Here is a 23,579-nt window from a genome sequence, read left to right as displayed (position 1 = left end):
CAGGACCAATCCCCAATTAAATCATCCAACAGATTTTTGCCCCATATCCCTAAATGGCCCCCTCAAGGAGTGAACTCACAACCCTGGGTTTAGCAGGCCAGTGCTCAAACCACTGAGCTTAATAAAGTTAAACAGAAAAGGAAGAAAAGTAAATAATATGACGATAGTTACTCTGTTTGGAATTTGTGTCTCAGTATTACTGCAAAAAGTCTACAGGCACAATGTGGCCTTTTGTTTTCAAGTGTTAGTAAGTGAAAGTATGAGGCCAGGGAAACTACAGAGACATTTAGAAACGAAATCCCTGGAATTAGTAAACAAGAGCCGCAAACTTTTCCTTCAGAAACAAGAAGAATAAAAACAAGTCATGTCTAAAGAAGCAACTGTTCTGTTCTTCAAAAGCCTTAGGCTCATCTTATGTTATAGCCATGTGAATTACAGAATGCAAGCAGACACACACCATTGGCAAGACCTTTACACTTCCACCAGCAATAGCCATATGAAGAATTAAGATTGGGAAGCAAGCAGTCATGGCACTGAAAACCATTCCCATGTCAAATAATCCCATCCATTGATGCACTGATGACCATGCAGAAAATGTTCAGGACCAGTTGGTAGAACAAGTGAAGAAGTCAATATTTTTCACCACAGCTTGATGAATCCACAAACATAACTAACCTGGCTCAGTTTCTGTGTTGTGTGAGATTTGTCAAAGCAAGTTCAATAGTTGAAGAATTTTTATTTTGCAAAGAAACCCTGAACAACCAGTGAGGAAATATTCAAGATCCTTCATAAATTCATGGTGGATGAAGGTGTTAATTGGACACTGTAGGTGTGCTGTGCTGTGTGGTGAGGCAGCAGCCATGGCCAGGAAGAACAGTGGGGTTGCAGCACGAGTAAAGATGTGAGATCATTTGGACACGCAGAACAATTCATCACCAGGCATCAGCATCGAAAAAGTTGCGACCTGAAGTACATGAGGCCTTCAGTGGTGGTGGTAATTTTATAAAATCCCAGGTAGTGAATACACAGTGTTTTAGTGTGCAAAGAGATAGGCTGTAACCATACTCAGCTTCTGTTTCACAGTAAAGTCAGGTGGTTATCACATGAGAAAGTGTTACAATGCATCTTTGAATTGCCTGGCAAAATCAGAATTTTTCTTCTTGGGAAACAGATCTTGCAGATAACATGAGTAATATGGATTTCTTGACTACATTAGCTTCCCCGGTGGATAAATCGGGCAAATTTAATGCCGTGAACCTAACACTTCAAGGTAGGAATACAAATATAATCGATATGAAACATAAAATTGGGAGATTCATGAACAGGTGCTGCCTTTGGCGGTGCCATGTTGAAAAGGAAATTACTGAGATTTCCAGTGTTATCAAACTTTTGAATAGAGTAAAATTGATAAAAATGCTATTAAAGACCAAATATTAACTCATTTATGGAATCATAGGGTCAGAAGGGACTGCCAGGTTTTTTGTTTGGATAATATTCCTATTTTGATGAATATTGTCCTAGAATCGAACATGAATCTCAGAATCGAACATGAATCTCTGGATACCAACTGGATTTGAAACCCCTTCTCACTAACATTTGAATCCATTCCAACCTTTATTATCTCATCATAAAAAAATATATATATATATATTAGAATTGTCAAGAGATCTTATTCAGAACACCAAGTTTTCAAATCTTACAAACCAGGAGTTCTGCATTTCTGTTGACAGAGCGCAAAGAACTCCATGATATAGCTATGAAAGTGCTGCTTCCTTTCACTTCCAGTTTTCTCTGAGTCTTAAGTAGTCAGCAACCATTTTTGTGAAAACTAAACACAGAAAGAAAAGGAGTACTTGTGGCACCTTAGAGACTAACCAATTTATTTGAGCATAAGCTTTCGTGAGCTACAGCTCACTTCATCGGATGCATACTGTGGAAAGTATAGAAGATCTTTTTATACACACAAAGCATGAAAAAATGGGTGTTTACCACTACAAAAGGTTTTCTCTCCCCCCACCCCACTCTCCTGCGGGTAATAGCGTATCTAAAGTGATCACTCTCCTTACAATGTGTATGATAATCAAGGTGGGCCATTTCCAGCACAAATCCAGGGTTTAACAAGAACGTCGGGGGGGGAGGGAGGGTAGGAAAAAACAAGGGGAAATAGGTGGAGTGGAAATCTATCATTTTGCGAATACAGACTAACACGGCTGTTGCTCTAAACACAGAAGTAATTTAAATTTTTAAAGTGACTTATGACTGGCGCTATCAGAGATTCAATAAAACATTGCACAGCTATGTAGTTTGAAACAGGTCGGTTCTTCCAAATAAAATCTTAGGCTGTGTCTGGTCACGCCAAAAAATCCACATTTTAAAATTATAGTTTTAAAAACCCAGATCAGATTTTGTAATGAACAGTATGTAGTTGAATAAAATCACAAAACGGTCCAAACTCATGTCCTTCTTGAATCTAGTGTCCTGAGTCAGTTTAAAAATATATATATTTGGTTGTGAGGAGCCACCAAGCTTTAAAATATCAATAAGGGGGAGACAGTACTAAACAGTTTGGGAACCGTGACAATAATGCAACATTGATGTTGAAAAATTGAGTACACTGGTGAGGAAATTTGAGAAGTCAAAGTTCTTAACACTAATATTATCAGTCTTCTTGCACATAATGTGTATTTAATGGCTTACGTTTTAGTATGTAAGCAATAAAACAGAGTTGATTTCAGGAACTTGTCAACATACCGCTTGAGTCCCAACAGAAAATGGGGAAAAATAACTTTAAATATGGTCCCTTATTTTATATAAGGTGACACTTCAATTTAGCCACTCGCTATTGCTTCTACCTTTTGTTTATATCCTTTTTTTTGAGGTAGCATGTTTTGTATGTGATGAATAAGTATTAGCTCTAGTATACATCATTTTCTTTCTTTCCTGTTATCACTGATTTCCATTTACATACCCCACCTTCTTCCTTGCTTCTTTTCCTTCCTCCTTTTTTTTCCCCTTGTCACTGTAATCAGAGCATTTTCTTCCAGGCTTTATTACTCTTTGCCATGTTAAAAAAGCTCTATGCCCTGCCAGTGCTGGATGTCTAGTTCTGGTAGCATGACTATTTGCATGATTAGGCACTTAATCAGTAGAGAGGTGGCATGTGAGCAGCCTTGTAAACAGTAACTCTAACTTTAAAAATGCTGAACCAATTTTAAAGAAGAGATACAAATTCTCATTATGATATTAATCAAGGGGCAAAGCTGATAGATGTTTTGTTTTAATTACCAGCCTGCAGATGTGTTTAATTTTGAGGGAACAGTTTATAGCCATCATATGTCTCCAGTTGCTACCAAGCATTGCTTAATAGCAGGTATGTATACATTTTTAAGAAGTTCCTATCTATGTTTGGGTTGTAGTAAGAGGCAAATGATTCAAAATTAGCATTTTCCTTTTTCTACAATGACTTTTTTCATATGCAACAGTCTTGACTATTTTCTGGCAAGTGATATCAAAGACTTCGTAAAACTGAGGTCATTTTCTAAATAAAATCACTTCATTTGGGCTTATACTGTTTATGAAAGGAAAGTACTTCCTTTGCATTTCTGAAATGAGCAAACCACACACCACCGAGTTTGCATGGTTCAGCTAGTGTTTCTAAATACACACTACTCAGATTAATGCAGCTAAATCAGTATTTGGTCTTGAGATCTATTGGAGTTGAATGTGTACTGTATACTGTATGTATTTACTGTTGTCTATTTAAAAAAAATATTTAGAGAAGGGACCATATTCTTAATTCATAAATCTAGAAAAAAAGAGCAGCTTTGTTTCCCCTACAACAGCGGTTCTCAAATTGTGGATCGGGATCCCAAAGTGGGTCCAACTCTGTTTTAATGGCGTCGCCAGGGCTGGATTAGACTTGCTAGGGCCTGGGGCCAAAGCCAAAGCCTGAGGACTTCCCTGAGCAGCAGGTCTCAGGTTATAGGCTTCCTGCCTGGGGCTTAAGCCCTTAGGTTTTGGCTTTGGTCACCCTGCCTGGGGCAGCAGGGCTCAGGCTTTGGTCCCTCCTTCTGGGGTCATATAGTAATTTTTGTTGTCACAAAGGAAGTCTGAGAACTCCTCCCCAACAACCTTTTAAATATAGTTTAATAAAGATCTAGTTGGGGATTGGTCCTGCTTTGAGCAGGGGGTTGGACTAGATGACCTCCTGAGATCCCTTCCAACCCTGATATTCTATGATTCTATTGTTAATGTGAGGAATTCAGTAGAATTGTATGCAGAGACTTTGAAAATATAAATCTGTTGTAGTTGCAATACATTTTTAAAATCTGTTTGGAAATTAGATCAGTTCAAATGTGTGGGAAATCTTATGAAGCTGATAGTTTCTTTATATCTTTGTAGTAAGACTTGGTAGAGTTTTTATTCCTTGTTAAGAGTTGTTTTTTTTTACGTTGTCTTGTTTTTCTTGTTACAGTTGGTACCAAAAGCCCCGAAGTACAGCTTTGTGACTTGAAGTCTGGATCCTGTTCTCAAATTCTGCAGGGTACTTTTTAGCCTGAAACATAATTTTTAAACAGTAACTACTTTAAGTAAACCAGCCAGTGTAAAGAAACACAATCCAGCCAGTGTAAAGAAACACTATAAACAATGTGTTCTTTGTAAGTAACGTGACTGATGTGTTTAGTACCAGTTGTGAAAATTACACAGTGAGAAAGGTTCTTCTTTGTATTATTCTAGTGCTACTGAATTGGAGAACACAAATATTAATTAAGGAACAGCTATCATTTTAGGTCTTTGGGAATTTTCATAATAAACCCTGATTTCTGGAGTACTAGTTAGTCTTAAATCATTCTAGTGTTACTAGGCATGTGTGAAACCAGTTTGGAGGAAAATTAGTTTATACGTTTAAAATTAAAAAAGCATGTTCAAAGGTATTTTTGTTTGCATAATTCAGACTTCCTCAATCAAAATATTAATTAGCTGAGCAAAAGTGTTATCTAGTTAATGTAGTTTATTTTTAAAAACAAATTATGAATTTTTAAGATTTGAAAGTTTTAAGAGACTTCTGGGGAGCTTTTTCATTTATCGTTCTATAAAAAGGCAAATTCCATATAGCATCCCTTGAGAATAATGGGCCCAGTTTTCCGCTGGTGAAAATCAACACAGTTGTACCAATTTACACCATCTGAAGTTCTGACTCACTATAGATTAATATTTGTTTAAATGTTGTTTTAGGATCTCCAGGAATGTTGTACTTGTGTTCATGAAGATTGTGTGTGGTGTGTGTGCGCGTTTTTTACAAAATCTTAATATTTTTAAACAAAATATCCTCCAGAGATTTTGTATGGATGGACTTTCTTTAAGACTCTTTGGCTTCAGAGGCTCGGGGAGTAAGATATTACTCGACATAAGGACAGCAGTATCTGAACCTTTACGTTTATCTAATAATGTTAGGAGGCTCTAGGGCTTTATGCTCTGGAAAGCCTCGGTGTTTGAGTTGGTTGTGGGTAATTGAAATGAAACACTACAAGGGAAATATAAATGATGAAATGTTGAGTGTACTGATGTAGATGTACAGAAGGAAGTAGTGTAAATAACTCTTGGTTATAAGGCCAAAGATGTATGTATGTGATCTAACCTACTTTTTATCAATCAGATTTGCTCGCTTATGCCCATTTTATTATAAGTGGCACAGTAGCAACACTATATTTAGATTGCCTAACACTTTCTATTGTTTATAGTTTTTCTAGACATCTTTTTGAAGAGCTCAAAAACCACTATAGTTTGTTGTTAAATATATTGTATCACCATCCAATAAGCAGTGCATGGTCCTCGTGCTGCTAAGAGACCAAAAGAAAACACACACTTACCTTCAAATTTGGGCTGTTGGTAAGGAGTAGAATAAATAATCTAGATATAGGAATGAGGATCTGCTGAATAAATATATATATATTTTTAAAATAGCTCAATAAAACTGACACTAAATTGTTTTTACATCTGTGTATTTTAAATGTTACTGTTAAAACTTCTGTAACAGTAATGGAGTAGTCTTAGTAGTTGTATGTGCTATTCTTTTGTTAGCATAGCTGTAGAACGATAAAGGCATCTGGGCTAGTAAAGTATAGAGAGGTAAACTTAGTATTCTTCATATCACTTTCAGCTGAATGCATTCTTAGCCAAGCAAAGGGGGGGAAGTAAACTGCCAATAATCCAAAATAAGGAACGCTCTTCCCATTCACTCCAAATTAATACCAGAATATTAATGGTAGTTGTAAATTGGTAGATTAGTCCAATTGCATTTCTCTTGGATATATGCCACATTTACTTATATCAGAAAAGTTGTTTATCAATAAGTTACCTGAAATTTCTCATGTACCATATTTGTAGGTCACAGACAGGAAGTGCTGGCAGTGACCTGGTCCCCACGTTATGAGTATGTCTTGGCAACTGCAAGGTAAAAACTATTTCTGTAATGTAAATAAGCAGTAAAATGACTTACAGAAAGCATTGTAAGTGAATGACTTGTTCAGAAAAAATATTTGGATACACAACAGTTTCATATTAATTTGAGGTGAAGATCTGCATTAGTATTTATGCTACCATGATACATGTACTTTCCCTAGATGGGAAAAATTGGATTGAAGAGCTATCCAAATGGTGCACACAGGGTTGGTCTACACTTAAGTTATGTCAGCATACCTATGTTGGTCAGGATCAACACCCTTGACTGACATAGCTCTGCCAAGAAGATCCCCACTATAGACGCAGCTACATCAACGTAGCTAATGTCATTCGGGGAAGTCTTAAATTGGCAGAAAAACGCCTCCTTTGGTGAAAGCTGCATCTATGCTAGAGAGCTGTTCTAGCCATAGTGTAGCTATATCCTAAGATTATAGGTTGAGTTTGTGCATGGATAGCATATATAAGAGGCATGGGTTTGGCCAGTGATACAGAAGATGAGGTCATGGCACACGGATACAAGGGATGCAGACATCTTTTCGTCTCTTTATTCTCCCAGCCAATTATCTATGCAGATGGTAAAGTCCAGAGAGAAGTCTAGACCTGTAGACATCTCAGACCAGTTCATCTTTGATTTCTTCCTTCAACCACCGCCAGAATTGGTACAGTTTTGCTGCTTTGTTCCACTCTGTATCTGCTGTGAGGCAGCAGAAGTGCACTGCATAGTGAGCCACTCTGTCTTGCCCCTGCTAGTCCCCTTGATATTCAGAATCAGTGTGCGTCATTGAAGATGGTTGACATTGATTGGAGAAAGGCATCCCAGTTCGACAGCACTGGACTATGGCCTTCTACCACAGACTAACGCGTCTCCTGTCAGCAGGCTGATAACTAAGGTCACCTTAGCCTGGTCAGAGGCATAGATTTGGTGATGTATCAGAAACAGAAGCCAACATCGGCTCATGAAACTCCAGAACTGCTGTCAGTTCCCATCTCACTGTTCGGGCAAGGGTATTGCAGGTCCCTGTTCAGGACAAGGGCCTGCAGACAGTGTGGGGTGTGTCTCTTTCTTATTTCTTTATGCTTGGTTTGCACTTCTACTATCTATTATTGTGGTTTATAGTGCTTTAAGAACGCTGGTGACTGACTATTGTACCTTTGAACTCTGCATTCAAGAATTTAAGAGACTTGTTACTTGGAAGCAACTGTAGCTAGCATTGGTGTCAGCAAGACTTGTAAGAAAGATCCTCTCGCTATGCTTTCCCTTCACCCATGGAACAGTGTCTGGCTCCTTCTCCCAGATCACTCATCTTTTTCTCCTGGAAAAGTCTCAGATCCCTTCCCTTCAGGGTACGGCTGCTCCCTCAATCTGGAGAACACTTTCTCTTCTGGAGCTCTCCCAGTTCTTTCCCCTGGGATACTCGTGTTCCGTTTAAGGGGATGTCTCCCTTTGGGTTTGCCTTCCTCTTACAAGCCTCTCCTCCCCAGAAGCACCTTCCTCCTGAGAGCACTCCCTCTGACTGAACTCATTTTTAATAGGGTGTGAGTGCTTCTCTACTGATTGACCATTAACCAGTCACCTGAGGCAAGCAGTAACTCCCTGGTAAGTTCTCAGAGAACTGACATGGGCAAGCTAGGCCCTGACTCTCTCCTTTAAGACCCAGTTGCCCGGTGACAGCCTCTGATTATCGCTGACATTGCCCTGGAGGGTCTGAGGCTAAGTCATACCAGCTGAGGCAATCAGTGTTAGTCCTAAGGGACTGCTACCCAGGATCTGGTCTGAGAATGGGAGAATCACAAGCGATGGTTAGAGGCCTGAGACCTGAAGATAGCAAGGGATGTGGAGGGTGAAAGGAGAGGTCAGAGGTGCAGTTCACCCAGTGACAGTGCTGCTTTCACACAGTACAAGCAGAGAGAGGTTTTCAGTTCCTCACAAAAACACTAGATTCTGTAGATTTCACTGATCAAGGTCCTGGACATGACATAACGAATTCAAAAGAGGAAGAATATCCCAAGGCTTGTCAGAGGCTTGTTGCAAAGCTTTAAGCTTCTGCTGACAGCTGGAAGGACATGACCAGGAAGTATGGGGTGCTGGGTGTATGTAATTTACCAGGGATACTCCATAGCACTGAATCAACTTTCCAGACTCAAGTTCGTGTTGTAACAGAAAAAACAGAATATGACGGAGACAGTATATCATCTCTGACAGATTGCAGCAATAAAACAGGTTCCTTTCTAAGGATGAGTATAGTTCACAACTATAGATCACAAGTGATCTGGAAAACTGATAGATACTTGGAGTGGAATATCTGTCCATGCATATATAACACGGGCCTGCTGGGTGTGGGGCTCTGTCCCCGGCTAGTGGCACTTTAGACCACTTAGAGATTAAGGAGTCTGCTGCAACCTCATCTGGCTTTTAGCTCACACAGTAGAGGCTCATACACTAAGCTTCAGAGGTCCCAGGTTCAATCCTGGCTGCTGCGTTACACGCAGAAGTAGCTTGAAGAAGGCACAGAGATAAGAGGGAGAAGAAAACAAATGGTAGAGTTAGATGTTCACTATTGACAAATGAGAAGATGTGGGGCTTGAGAAATCAGACCAAAGATATGATTTATGTATGTTCCTTGATGGATGACCTGCTAAGGATGACTTTCTCACAGGATACAGTTACAAAGGACAGAGAGAGAATCTTCATCTTTCTTCAAGAATACTGCTTTATAGGAACATAGTGAAGAACTCTCTAGCTGCAGTAGAAAAACTGGGGTTGATTATAGGTGCAAAAGTGGGAAAGCTTTTCAGAGAAGAGAAAAAAAGGTGTATGATCCATCAGATTTCAGCTGGTAAAGCAGTCATGTTCTGAATGTTAATTTGAGTTAATTTCCAAATTTAGTTGTGAACTGAGTTCTATCTCAGGCCTCTTCATGGGTTCCTGTTGCTTTTTAAAGGTAACTTCACCCCTTGTTGAAGAATCTCATTCCTAGAGTTCAAAGTGTTTAAGCAGTCCATGTCCTGCTGACTTCCTTACTACATCTAAATATCAATGTGTAGCAGCTGTGACGGGGACACACAGAGCTCAAGTTTCAACATGGATTTGTGACAGAGGATCCTTGGTGAAGGATGTGTGGTTATGGAACCTGCTTCCCACAGGAGATTGAGCTAACCATGAATCTCACCCCCTTCAAAGCATGCAGCAAGCTATGCCTTTTTAAACAAGCATTTGCTCAGCGCTCGTGTTGTAAGACACCCAGCACAAAGGGAGCCAGTCACCAGCACTTGGTTACTGTAAGCAACAGGTTTAAAGAAGGGGAAAGAAAGCTCTACCTCTTCCTTTTTTTTTTTTTTACACCTCTGTTCGTGGTGCATGATATATCTCAAATCTTGTAGGCTGTTCAGTGACTACAATGAATACTTTTAAATACATATGTTTTCAGGTAGAGATTCTCTCTTAAGATGCATGCAAAGGTTTGAGTCCCAGGGAAGTTACTCAGATTTGCTAACATTCAACCAGTACTGAACCCAGAAGTGAATAACACATTTAACCAGATTCCCTGAGCTTGACATAAAGCATTCAGAGAGACCTCTGCTGGGAAGAGAATTTTCTGTAGCTGGGTACCTGTAGCTCTTGGTGTCTTCACTATAATTCAGTATACCTGGAATCTGTGAAGGTACAGGTGTTTACACTTTGTTAGCTGCCTAATTTTAGCTGAAATTAAAAAAAATTGGAGAAAGCCAAAATTTGGCTAACTTGGAAGTATACTGTTATGGTACAGCTGTGCATTGTCAGGTTGTGAACCTAAGGAAAATACCCACTGCTATGTCTTTTGCTTAATATTTCCATTTTAAAAAAACATGTTTTCCCTGCTGACTACATTGAGATCACGGACAAGCTACTCTTGGCTGTGTCCCTCTACTCACTTTTGTGTGACTGGACACTATTTTTGAAATTATAGGAATCCAGACAGAGACAGATTGTTGTAAACTTATGACCTGTCTTCAAGAATAGGGAAGATAAAGCCTGAATGAATGAATGAATGAATGAATGAACAATCTATAAGAGCTGCAGAGAGAATTAGTGCCCCCAACATTTTGTATCTTATTCACTCAGGAATGCAGAACATTTTCTTATTGTTAAATTTTGGTGTTCGCCTTCTTTTTCTTTTTTTGCTCTGTGTGTGTGTGTATGTGAAATCAAGTAGACTTTGTGTCACCATAAATATGCATTATATAAAGTGGGTACAATTTGGGGTCTCTCCTCCAGAACAAGTGTGTGTGTATTATATTCTCAGATGAAGGCAAAATATGCTGCTGCCTTTATTACTCCAAATCTATTTTTACACAGAAATAGAAATGTGTTGGAAATACTTGATACCACTGATTCATAAGCAAAATGAAAAGCTGCTGCTTTCAGTTGGTGCACTGCTGCCTTTTCAGCATACATTCAGTGTGCAACGTTAGCAGCAGAAAACAGTAAGGGGAAAAAATAGCAAAGCAAATAACCTATCTTCTTGTTTACAGAATAGGGACACAATTAATCTTTTCCTGCTTTTATGCTGTTATTTTTAATTACATGGGCATATCATTTCTCCAAGGACTAGATAGACTTGTATCTTGTTCCTTAGCATTTTTGCAACCACATTCTATTGTTATTGTACTTACACAATATTATTAACAAGTACAATAATATTGTACTAGTTTTTCAAACATTGTGTAGATGAGCAAGAAGCTCAAAGTCTGCCTTAATATCCACTCTCTGCATTCTCATTAGCTTGAATGTGATATCACAAGGTGTAAATCAGGGCAGAATGCAGCCCAAAATGGGAACATCTACTGGACCCGGTATCAAGTGGAGTGCCCCAAGGGTCGGTCCTGGGGCCGGTTTTGTTCAATATCTTCATAAATGATCTGGAGGATGGTGTGGATTGCACTCTCAGCAAATTTGCGGATGATACTAAACTGGGAGGAGTGGTAGATACGCTGGAGGGGAGGGATAGGATACAGAAGGACCTAGACAAATTGGAGGATTGGGCCAAAAGAAATCTGATGAGGTTCAATAAGGATAAGTGCAGGGTCCTGCACTTAGGACGGAAGAACCCAATGCACAGCTACAGACTAGGGACCGAATGGCTAGGCAGCAGTTCTGCGGAAAAGGACCTAGGGGTGACAGTGGGCGAGAAGCTGGATATGAGTCAGCAGTGTGCCCTTGTTGCCAAGAAGGCCAATGGCATTTTGGGATGTATAAGTAGGGGCATAGCGAGCAGATCGAGGGACGTGATCGTTCCCCTCTATTCGACATTGGTGAGGCCTCATCTGGAGTACTGTGTCCAGTTTTGGGCCCCACACTTCAAGAAGGATGTGGATAAATTGGAGAGAGTCCAGCGAAGGGCAACAAAAATGATTAGGGGTCTGGAACACATGAGTTATGAGGAGAGGCTGAGGGAGCTGGGATTGTTTCGCCTGCAGAAGAGAAGAATGAGGGGGGGATTTGATAGCTGCTTTCAACTACCTGAGAGGTAGTTCCAAAGAGGATGGCTCTAGACTGTTCTCAATGGTAGCAGATGACAGAACGAGGAGTAATGGTCTCAAGTTGCAGTGGGGGAGGTTTAGATTGGATATTAGGAAAAACTTTTTCACTAAGAGGGTGGTGAAACACTGGAATGCGTTACCTAGGGAGGTGGTAGAATCTCCTTCCTTAGAGGTTTTTAAGGTCAGGCTTGACAAAGCCCTGGCTGGGATGATTTAACTGGGAATTGGTCCTGCTTCGAGCAGGGGGTTGGACTAGATGACCTTCTGGGGTCCCTTCCAACCCTTATATTCTATGATTCTATGACCCATGACAGAAAAAGGTGGGGATGTTTGGAGGCAGTTTCTCTAATCAATAAATCCATACAATTTATTTTTCTTAGTGCTGACAGTAGAGTAAAACTCTGGGATGTGAGGAGAGCATCTGGATGTCTGATTACTCTTGATCAGTACAATGGGGAGAAGTCAAAAGCATCTTCTGAAGCAGGTAATAAAGAATATATTTATAAAGGAAATATGATGGTGGTGGTACGCTACATCTTTACCTAGAAGCATTCTTGAATTTCATACCATCACAGTTTTTAATGGAAGAAATGACCATTGTGATCATCTAGTATGATGTCTTATATAACACAGACATAGAATTTCACCTGGTAACTCCTGCATTAAACCCAGTAACTTGTGGCTGAACTAGAGCATATCTTTTTAAAAGGCATACTGATAAAACCTTGGCTCTGTTTGAAGTCAATGGGAATTTAAAGTTTTCAAATAATGGAGAATTGACCACACCCCTTGATAAGTTGTTCCAGTGGTTAATTACCCTTACTGTTAAACAATGTGTGCATATTTCCAGTTTGTCTGTCTAGCTTCAAGTTCCAGCCACTGGATTTTGTTATGCTTTGGTCTTCTAGATTAACGAGCTCTCTATTATTAGATAGCTTCATCTATAGTAAGCAAGACATATATATGTATTAGGTTAGTTATAAAATTCAAAATTTAATTTTAACTTTGCTTAATGCTAAATTATGCTATTACTTGAATACTAACAAAGGTGGATAGGTCCTGGAATATACTAAATATGCCCTGGTTAAAACATTAACATTATTAACATTTTATACGAATGCAGCTAAACACAATTTCTGCACTTGGGAAGCAAACTAAATTAAAGGAACAGCACTGTACTTTAAATCGTAGTTCAGAAATTAATTTGGATTAATTCTGGATCCAAGTTCCATACACTGGACAAACAAAACCAAACTTTAGATCTCATAAAGCATCTTCTGAAACGAAAGAGGGTGTTTGATTTTAAAACGGACAAAGTAAAAGACTGTGTCTAATCCTAATCCTGAAAAGATTAACTCGTGCCTAAATTTAAGCACTGTGAGCAGTCCCATAAATTGGACTAATTACAGTCTGTAAAGTTAATCATGTAGGATCAGAGTTTTATTCAGGAAAATACTGATGGTGGATTTATACATAAAACAACATTGAGTTTGTTTTGTAGGCTGTGGTTTAGCTTTGTGCTGTGTCATGTTCTCTGTTGCATATATGGAATATGAATGTTTGGTTTTGAGAATTAAAAATGTAATTGACACTCAAAGTTATTGAAATGACAACATACTGGGAGAACTAAGAATTTCTTTTTAATTTAGCTTACAACTTTTGGGTCCCATCAAATGGACTTCTGTGTATGTTGTCTTAAAATGGATTAATGAAAGTACAAAGATCAATAACTCAGAGAGGTGCTTTAGAAATGCCAAAGACAGGGGTGGGAAGGGGAATCTGTTCTCTTGGATGACTGTTGTATGTTAGAGATTTTTAAACACACAATTCCTGTGCTCTCCACTTGATTATTTTTTTCTCTCTGGAAGGACAAATTTTGAAGTGTGTGTATATATAGTTTCATGAGAACTGTTAGGTTTGTGGTGTTTTTAAAATAGGAACTGAGGAACAATTGTCAACAATGGAAGAGGGACATTTGAAATACTAGATCAGAACTGTAAAATAAACTTAGCTCATTAATTTCTTCAACAAATTTTGCAAAGCAAGTAAAGCAGTTTTAACAAACTAAAATGGAAGCTCCAAATTACGAACTTGGGGGAGGGGACTAAGTGTGCAAAAGACTTCTTTACATATGTAAAAAATGTAGATGTAAACAGTCTTTGTAGTGGGGTGCTACAGAACAGATCATTATACAAATAGCTTTCACATCATGTTCACAAAGAGCTTATATTTTATGCTGCAAAAGAGAAATATATTCTTATTATAGACGGAGGAAAAGCTGTCTACAGAAACACTAGTAAACCTTTAAAATAGTGTCAGATCCTGCATTATTTCTGCATCCAAAACAACCATTAAAGTCAGTCAATGTTTTGCCAAAGACACAGAGTTCAGGATTGGGTCCTTTTTGGAGGTAGTCATCAGCACTTTGCTCTATTTTTGATGTTACTGTAATGTCATCTGAGCATCATGATATCTGCAGAAAGTGGAAAGGGCATTGAAACTTTTGTATGTTTACTCTCATTTTGAATGAAGTACTTTCAAACGCACATAATACATTCACCATATAGAACCTAACATAGAAGGAACTTCATCACTTGGCATCATAATCCAAAGGTTTTACAATATATATTTTATAAGAACCTTTGTTGCTTTGAAATAAACATTTATATATTCTTGAGTGGAAAGTTGTTTGAATATTTAAATAGTGCATTCAGTACTACAGGTGTACAAAATAAAATAATAAATCTTCCCTAAATAACTGAACAGGCTCATATTTTCCTGACAGCAAACACTGCTCATAATGGAAGAGTTAATGGCTTATGCTTTACAAGTGATGGGCTTCATCTTCTGACTATTGGTACAGATGACCGGATGAGACTCTGGAATAGTTCCAGTGGGGAAAACACATTGGTAAGGTTTTTAAAGGACCTTCAGTTGCATTTCTTGGTTACTTTTAAGAGACTAATAGACCAGTGGTCCAGTTATGATACATAATTTATCTTTGGAAGTAAATCTCGTGCTGGACGCTGCTGCGTAATCTCAGTTGATCTATGTATTTTTAATCAAAATAATTTATTTTCTATTATTTTGTCAAGTGAAAATTAGTAACTAAGAGGCCTGCATGGCCCACCATTTGAAAATGAGACTATAAAACCAGTCATTTGTGACAGTAGCTCAAATCCAGTCAGGCTGGCAGTAACCAGAAAGCACTAACATCTGTTGGCAGCTTGTCTGAAACAAATTTGGTTCTCAGTCTACTTTTCACTGGGTGGGTGTCCATACCACAAACTGAATAAGTATGGAGACTGAATTAATCTCTTGTCAGTAGGTATAGCTCTTTCCAAATAAGTTTGAGACCCGCTGAGAGAAGTAGGCTGCATCTAGCCCTCTTTATGCAGTCTGTTTTCTACGTGCTCCCTCCCAACCCTTTTAGCCACTGGAGGGCCACTTCTCATTGGTTCCAACCACAGAGGATCCTGAATGGCCTTTTTAGGTAATTCCTGAAGGCCATCTCCACCCCGCTACAAGCAAAAGGACACCTTCATGCAGATTGCACCAAGGCAGCGGCGTCATCCAGTAGGGACAACTCATGCCTGGTGTCACAGATCACAACAACCTTTCAGTAGGAATACAGATTATATTCCTTCATCTCTCTAGTCTCCCTACCCCCAGTGCTCTCGTGCCTGCTTTAAACTGCTGCTGCTGCACCTGCTCCCTAGAGAATATTAGATATACAGTCCCAATGAAAATACAGCTCTAGTGATATAAAATTAAAGTTTCGGAACACTCTAAAAACATTTCATTAAGAACTTAGATAAGTATAAATGGCAGTCCCTACCCAAAAGTACAAACTGAGGGCCAAATCCTGCTCCCATTCAAATAAATGACAAAAAACTCCTGTCAGTGGGAACAGGATAAGCCCTAACATGAGCGTAAAAATCTGGCAGCATTTTCCTTTTGGCAGGGGTTGATCTTGCTGGGAAGAGATTAGTGGGTTCCTTCTGATGCAAAAAGGCTCAGTACCCCACCTAGATATTCTAAGGGTATGTCTTCACTGCAGCATTAATTCAGCACCAGCATTCATTGATAGGCACCTGATTCTGAGTATCTGGGTTAGCCTGGGTGTGGGCAGCCACACTGCAAAGTCATACCTGAGTTACTGGTGCTACCCCTTCGTGCTACATTTACGCATGTGGGTTGCTGAGACTTCCGGGGGCATATCCCATGCTTCTTTGTGCTACTGTAAGATGACCTGCTTATGATTCTTTCCCAATGAATTGTGGGAAAACTTTGTCTGTTTTTCAGGGCACATGGTGGGGAATTGCGGGATGGGTGGTTTAGTCTGCATCCTCATTGTAAAATGGGTAATGTTACCAGCCCAAATGAAAGCCTCATTCAAGTTTTAGCCTACAGCCCCATATAAGTGATATAGCCCAGACTGAAAGCACCACTAAACTCAGATGAGAAGGTTTTGTTCATGGATGGGAAGGGGGTGAGGGGCAACACCTGAGTTAAGATCCCAAGTGTTAACTCTGCTGTGAAGACATACCCCAAAGGGAGGTGGGAGTGGCTCTCCAGAGAGTGGATATAAAGAGAGTGGACTGAGGAGCCCTGGGCGTAGCGATGACTAAGGAGAAGGCTTAGAGCTGAAACTTATTTGATAATACTGTCAATATTCCAGAAAGAGGGTGAATTTTGGCTTTCGACAGTTCGTAGATTTTGTTATGGAGCAGGTTGAGAGAGGCATTTCCTCACAGCACCCCACAAGAATTACTCTGGAGTTTGAGTAAATATTTATCCCTTTTAAGTTGGCAAGGAGAGTTTGGCCTATAGAACTAGGTTACCATCTTACTGAGAAAGAAATGGGTGGATGCAAAAACAGAGAATATCTAAGTATTTGCTCTCTTGAATAGGGATTTTGATTACAAAAGCAGAAGCAAAGTTTACCACTTCTGCCATTCTTTGTGTGGATCCCACTTACGGTGTGCATGCACCTCATGTGCACAAGATCAGAATTTTTGACCAGCAGTGCCTTTGAGGGCTGCATCTGTGCCCTGCATGATTTCATGCTCTCCCATCTGAGGGAATAAAAGGCAGAGTGGCACTGACCACCTCATTTCCTGCTTCTTCCAAGGCAGAACTTGATGGTGTCCACCTGCTATCCCATAGTGCCCTTTCTTATACACAAGTTTGTAGGTATTAGTACATATTTCCACTTAGGATTTGCAGCCCTCTTTCTGTGTACATGCATGGGAATGACGAGGTGGGCTGTTGGGTTGTTTCTGCCTTAACCCTTGATTACTGTTGGTGCTGAGGGTCATGCCCCCCTTACCCCGTCGACCTTCCCCGTGGAGCTGGGCTATGAGCAGGACCACGACTCAGGCTGGGGGGCCATGCAGACAGGGGTAAAGGGGCTGAGGCTGGGGCCGCAGCTGGGGGAGGGGCTGAGAGCAGAGCCGTGGTTGGGGGCGGTGGCAGGAACGGAGCTGTCAAGGTTCCTCCCCCACTCTGAACTCTAGGGTACAGATGTGGGGACCTGCATGAAAAACCTCCTAAGCTTATCTTTACCAGCGTAGGTCAAAACTTCCCCAAGGTACAAAATATTCCACCCTTTGTCCTTGGATTGGCCTCTACCACCACCAAACTAATACTGGTTACTGGGGAAGAGCTGTTTGGACGCGTCTTTCCCCCCAAAATACTTTCCAAAACCTTGCACCCCACTTCCTGGACAAGGTTTGGTAAAAAGCCTCACCAATTTGCCTAGGTGACTACAGACCCAGACCCTTGGATCTTAAGAACAATGAACAATCCTCCCAACACTTGCACCCCCCCTTTCCTGGGAAATGTTGGATAAAAAGCCTCACCAATTTGCATAGGTGACCACAGACCCAAACCCTTGGATCTGAGAACAATGAAAAAGCATTCAGTTTTCTTACAAGAAGACTTTCAATAAAAATAGAAGTAAATAGAAATAAAGAAATCCCCCCTGTAAAATCAGGATGGTAGATACCTTACAGGGTAATTAGATTCAAAAACATAGAGAACCCCTCTAGGCAAAACCTTAAGTTACAAAAAAGATACACAGACAGAAATAGTTATTCTATTCAGCACAGTTCTTTTCTCAGCCATTTAAAGAAATCATAATCCAACACGTACCTAGCTAGATTACTTACTAAAAGTTCTAAGACTCCATTCCTGGTCTATCCCTGGCAAAGACAGAATATAGACAGACACACAGACCCTTTGTTTCTCTCCCTCCTCCCAGCTTTTGAAAGTATCTTGTCTCCTCATTGGTCATTTTGGTCAGGTGCCAGCGAGGTTACCTTTAGCTTCTTAACCCTTTACAGGTGAGAGGAGCTTTCCCCTGGCCAGGAGGGATTTCAAAGGGGTTTACCCTTCCCTTTATATTTATGACAGGAGCCATAGCCGATCTGCGGTGGGGACTGGTAGCCAGCCCGCAGCCAGATGTGGCTCCACTCCCAGCCCCACGTGTGGCTGAGGCTGGGGTCAGGGCCAGGAGTGGAACCACGCCGAGGCTGGGGATTGGGCCAGAACCCAGGGACATGGCTGCGGTCAGGGCCGGAGCAGAGCTGGGGGCGGGGAGGGAGCTGCCCCCCCACTTCCCACAAAGGTCTCTGCCTTAAGGTTAAAGTTCTCAAGTCCTCTCCCTCTCAGCTTATGCAAATGTAGCCAGTCGAACTCCATGGACTACAGAGGAGCACCTTTCATTGTCCCTCTGGTCCCAGCTGCAAGCTACCTGCAAAGGCCCTGCAGCTCCTTTTAATCTGAGCCTGCTGGGCTCGAATGGCTGCTTCCATGCACACACTGACTTAACTTATCTAGCTTCCCCACGCTCTCAACTTCTGCATTATGGAGCAATGGTAGCTACTTTATTATAGTTAAGAATGTGACCATGTTTTCGTTATTCAAGTTAGATTTCAACTCCCCTCTCATTTCCATGAGTGTGGAAATATTTTTTTTAACCTGAAATTTCTCTGTTGGGGGCTTATTCCTTCACCCACTTACTTCCCTGGTCCTTCTCACATGAATAGAGAGCAACAATACACGAAGTCCAAAGGTGCAAACAATTCGATATTTATTGGGGTGAACTTCCAGCAAGCATGATTCCAGTTTCCTTCCTTAGTGTTCCCCTTCCCAGCTCTGACACCACAGAGCCTTACCTGTGTCCCTGTTCCCATTTCCCCCTTTAGCAAAACATGATTCCAATTTCCCGACCCCCATCCCTGTTCCCATTCCCCCCAAACACACACACATACCCACTTCCTGATTGACTGCAGACTATATAGTAAAACTTGAGTTTTGCTTAGCTATACCTTAACCAATCATTTTACTGAAATTTAACTAACCAATCCTAACATATTGTAACATGATTATTTAACCAGTTATATCCCACCACCTTAAAATTTACACCCAGCAAAATTAATTATACGGCAGACAGAAACAATCACAGAACCAGACAGAGATTATACAGACAATAGGGAAATGGGGACTACAGTGATAGAACAACAAAGAAATGAGGAGTACTTGTGGCACCTTAGAGACTAACAAATTTATTTGAGCATAAGCTTTCATAAGCTACAGTTCACTTCATCGGATGCAAACCAATGAAGTGAGCTGTAGCTCACGAAAGCTTATGCTCAAATAAATTTGTTAGTCTCTAAGGTGCCACAAGTACTCCTTTTCTTTTTGCGAATACAGACTAACACAGCTGCTACTCTGAAAGAAATGAGGATTTCACATCCTAGCTATTGATAAGTGAGTTCTTGCAAGACAGGATGCTATCAAACTAAGTTTCCTTTTACATCTTCTAAGCACTTCCCTTTCTCTGGAGGCGATAGGCATTATCAGGACAGGATTGTATTCCTAACAGCCCAATAGCACCTTATTTCAATGTGACTAGTTTGAAATGTGAGGATGTGACCCTTCGCTTCCCAGCTTATGGCTGCCTCTGCTGCTTAGCCAAAGATCTTAGCCGAAGTACAGGGCCTCAGATTGTCACAGTAAGAGAAGGACCTTACACCGGCAGACAGTGGTTTTGATTCTTTCTTTTATACCTCTATAACTAGCTAAGTGATAAGAATACACCTAAATTCTTAGAGTATAGGCCTTTACAGACAGGCCTGAATATCTATATCCTAACATTCTCATATGTGAATTCTGGCCAGAAAAGAACCATTGGGGAAAATGTGGTTAGAGAAGTTATTTTGTGTGTATCTGTGTGTGATTTTTGTTTTGTATTTTTGAGTTACAGGACTATGGAGGGGAGGGGGAAAGTATTTTCACATTTGGAAAAAAAATCAATCTTCTTTATATTGTCATCTGTAGAATAGGTTGGTTTGAGATTCCAGAATTGTATGGCTGTTTTCATTAATGTTTTTTAAGGTTAAGTGAAAATTTTTGATTTAACTATGAAAATATAAATCTCTGAGAGCTCTGTCATATGTTTGATGTCCTGAGAAACTTCTTCATAGTTCTTGCAGAATATATAATCTTCCATGGAATAGTCTGAATCTATTAACTTCATAAGCCACATGGTTCTGGTTCAACAACTTCAGAAGTGTCTACAGACACACTTGGTGGAGCTTTTAATTTCTGGAAGGTAAATAGTTCTGGTTGAAGGAATGTGCAAGCAATTACTTGTAAATTCCACACGGAAAGTAACTGGTTTTGTATCAGAAGGCCTGTGCAGAACTTTTTTTCAGCAGTGATTTTGCAGAGAACTGATTTTACAATTGGCAATGACACCGAAGAGCCTGGATGCATTAATTTAAAATTGCAACATTGGGTTTTAAATCACTAACAAATTATAATGTCAGAGAGAAATCCATTTACTTGACTTATTTTTGAAATATTTGATATATTGCCATCATGAGAGTTAATCAAAAATTTAAACAACTATAAGAAATTCCCAAACAAAAAATAATTGAGATAGTTATGGATAAAAAGACATATACTTGAATGTAAAATAGCCTTACTGAGATGTTGGCCTTTGGAAGAAATTATGTTATGTTTGAAAGCCAGATTTAAAGTTCACAAACTGTCTTAATACTGGCCATTATACCATCCCACGAATGCTCTTACTAGTAACCATCTTCCACGTACCAACCAGAAAATGCCATCAGCATGACTAATGTACCCTTTCATACTTGTGATCTTGGGCCACCTCCTGCCCAACACATATCACCTATCAATCCCAGTTGAAACTCATTCACCTGTTCAGAATGAGAAGAAATTACATCTCTTGTACTTCAAATAGAGTACATTGTTTCATATCTTCCACTCAGTACAATTTACCCTATTCATTATGCTGTTTTCATTAACTTTGGAACCCAAAAATAAGGTGTATGCATTTGGGAAGCTCACAGTTGTGTTAAATTCCAAAGTAGCAAGGTGCTTGCATAACCATTGTTTTATTGAGAATTTAACTCTTAATTTTAAATTTGTTTTAATAATTTAATCCACAAGAATTAGCTTTGTATAATACTAGCTAACAGCTTAATCTTGCATCCTACAGGTGAACTATGGGAAAGTCTGTAATGAAAGCAGAAAAGGACTAAAATTCACCATCTCTACTGGCTGTGATCCAGAATTTGCATTTGTACCATATGGTAGCACCATTGCTGTTTATACAATCTACTCAGGAGAACTGATAACTATGCTTAGGGGACATTATAGTACTGTTGACTGCTGTGTATTTCAGCCTAATTTTCAGGTAAGTGAAGTACTTAAGGGAGTTTAGAATGTTCATAAAATAATGAGTTCATAGATTTTAAGGCCAGAAAGAGATCAACACATCATCTAGTCTGACCTATATAACATAGGCCATAAAATTTCATCCAGATACTCCTATACTGAGTCAAGTAACTTGGGTATGTTAAATCTCGATTTATAAACATCAAGAGAGGGAGAATCTACCTCTCCCCTTAGTAGTTTATTCCACTGGCTATCTAGTTAATCATTCTCTCTGTCCAAAAAAAATTTTTTTCTTTTCTTTTCTTTTTTTGTAATTTTAATTTGTCTGGCTGTAACTTCCAACCATTGGTGCTTGTTCTGCCTTTCTCCAATAGATTAAAGAGCTTTTAGTGCCTTTTATTTTCTCCTTGTGCAGCTATTTTTACAATATAGTTAATTCACCTCTTGATATTTTTTGTTGATTAGCAAACAAATTGCTCCTTAAGTCTCTCTTTTAAAGATATTTTCTCCAGCCCTCAAATAATTTTTGTGGCTCTTCTCTGCACTCTCCAAATTACAACATCCTTTTAAAAATGGGAACAGCAGTACTGGATGCAGTGTTCCAGAATAAATCTCAGTAATGCTGCATACAGAGGTAAAATTACCTCCCTACTTCACTTTATCTAAACAAGAATCACATTAGCCCTCTTCCACAGCGTTGCACAGGAAGCTCATGTTCAGTTGTTTGTCCAGTATGATTCCTAAATCCTTTTCAGAGTCACTGTTTTCCAGAATATAGCTTCCCATTCTTGGCCTCTTTGAATATTGGCCCATCTTGAGTACTCTTCCAGTTGTCTTCAGTATTCCAGGATTTACTGAAAATTAACATCAGCAAGCCAGAGATCTCATCCATCAGTTCTTTTAGGGGTCATAGATGGAAGTTATCTGGGCCTGCGGATTTAAAAATATTTATCTGTAGTAGATATTGTTTAACATCCTCCTGAGTTATTAATATACTGGAAAATTAGTTCATCATCCTTATGTGTAATATAAGTACATCATTCTGCTTCTTTCCAAATACAGAACAGAAATATTATTTGAACACTTCAACCTGTGCTGCATCATTATAAACAATTCTACCATCTCCATCTAGTAGTGGTCCTGTGTCATTATTAGGATTTCACTTGTTCCTAATACACTTAAAAATTGCTTGTCCTTAGACCTGCCAGGTATGGATTTTTCTGTGAGGTCTTTAGCTTCCGTCATCAATGTTCTACACCTCCATAACTTTCAATTTTATATTGCTTTCTGTTTATTTCCCCTTTTCAAATATGTTTATGTATATATTATTTTTAATCATTACCTTCACTTCCTCTCTTAACCAGGATGGGCTTTTAATCATTAAACTTAATTAGCCCTTCGGAACCTCCACATATATATATGACTGGTTGGGATTTGTCCTCTCTTTGGCCATGAATTTCATGATCATTGGTCCCTTGGAAGCCACCAATTTGCTGTCTAGTTATCTATTCATCTTTATCCATCATAAAGAGATCTAAAATAGTTATCTGACAGTGCTTTACAATAGCTTCTTTAAGTTGTTGTTATATATACCTACCTTCAAAGAATGGTGTGCCACTTAATTCGTATTTATATATCACTTTGAGATACTGGGAGTAAAGATGCTACAAGTACAATATTACTATTGGCTCAAATTCTGCTTAAGCAAATATCCTATTAACATTGATGAGATGTTAGCCTGATGAAGTATTGAGGACAGCAGGATTTGGCCCATTATTATAACTGAGGGGTTGGATGAAGGCTTATGGAAAAAGGCTAATCTAGTGCCCATCTTTAAAAAAGGGAAGAAGGAGGATCCTGGGAACTACAGGCCAGTCAGCCTC

General features: G+C 39.5%; 1 protein-coding gene across 4 annotated transcripts in view; it reads left to right on the top strand.

Moving 5' to 3' along the window:
* The window catches only part of ERCC8 (ERCC excision repair 8, CSA ubiquitin ligase complex subunit), a 52,470-nt gene that overhangs the window by 9,080 nt on the left and 19,811 nt on the right, over positions 1–23,579 (top strand). For 3 of the 4 annotated variants that reach the window (XM_048850297.2, XM_048850298.2, XM_048850299.2), the window contains exons 5-10: positions 3,289–3,370; positions 4,475–4,543; positions 6,388–6,454; positions 12,363–12,466; positions 14,768–14,892; positions 21,518–21,715. In XM_048850297.2, the coding sequence (XP_048706254.1) occupies positions 3,289–3,370; positions 4,475–4,543; positions 6,388–6,454; positions 12,363–12,466; positions 14,768–14,892; positions 21,518–21,715 (645 nt within the window). The remainder of the gene's footprint in view (positions 1–3,288; positions 3,371–4,474; positions 4,544–6,387; positions 6,455–12,362; positions 12,467–14,767; positions 14,893–21,517; positions 21,716–23,579) is intronic. The other variant, XM_048850301.2, reaches the window with a different exon arrangement.

The sequence above is a fragment of the Caretta caretta genome, chromosome 5 (genome assembly GCF_965140235.1).
Source record: "Caretta caretta isolate rCarCar2 chromosome 5, rCarCar1.hap1, whole genome shotgun sequence".
Classification (NCBI taxonomy): Eukaryota; Metazoa; Chordata; order Testudines; family Cheloniidae; genus Caretta; species Caretta caretta.
Note: the sequence above shows the minus strand (reverse complement) of the source record. Positions and strands in the feature narration are given on the sequence as shown.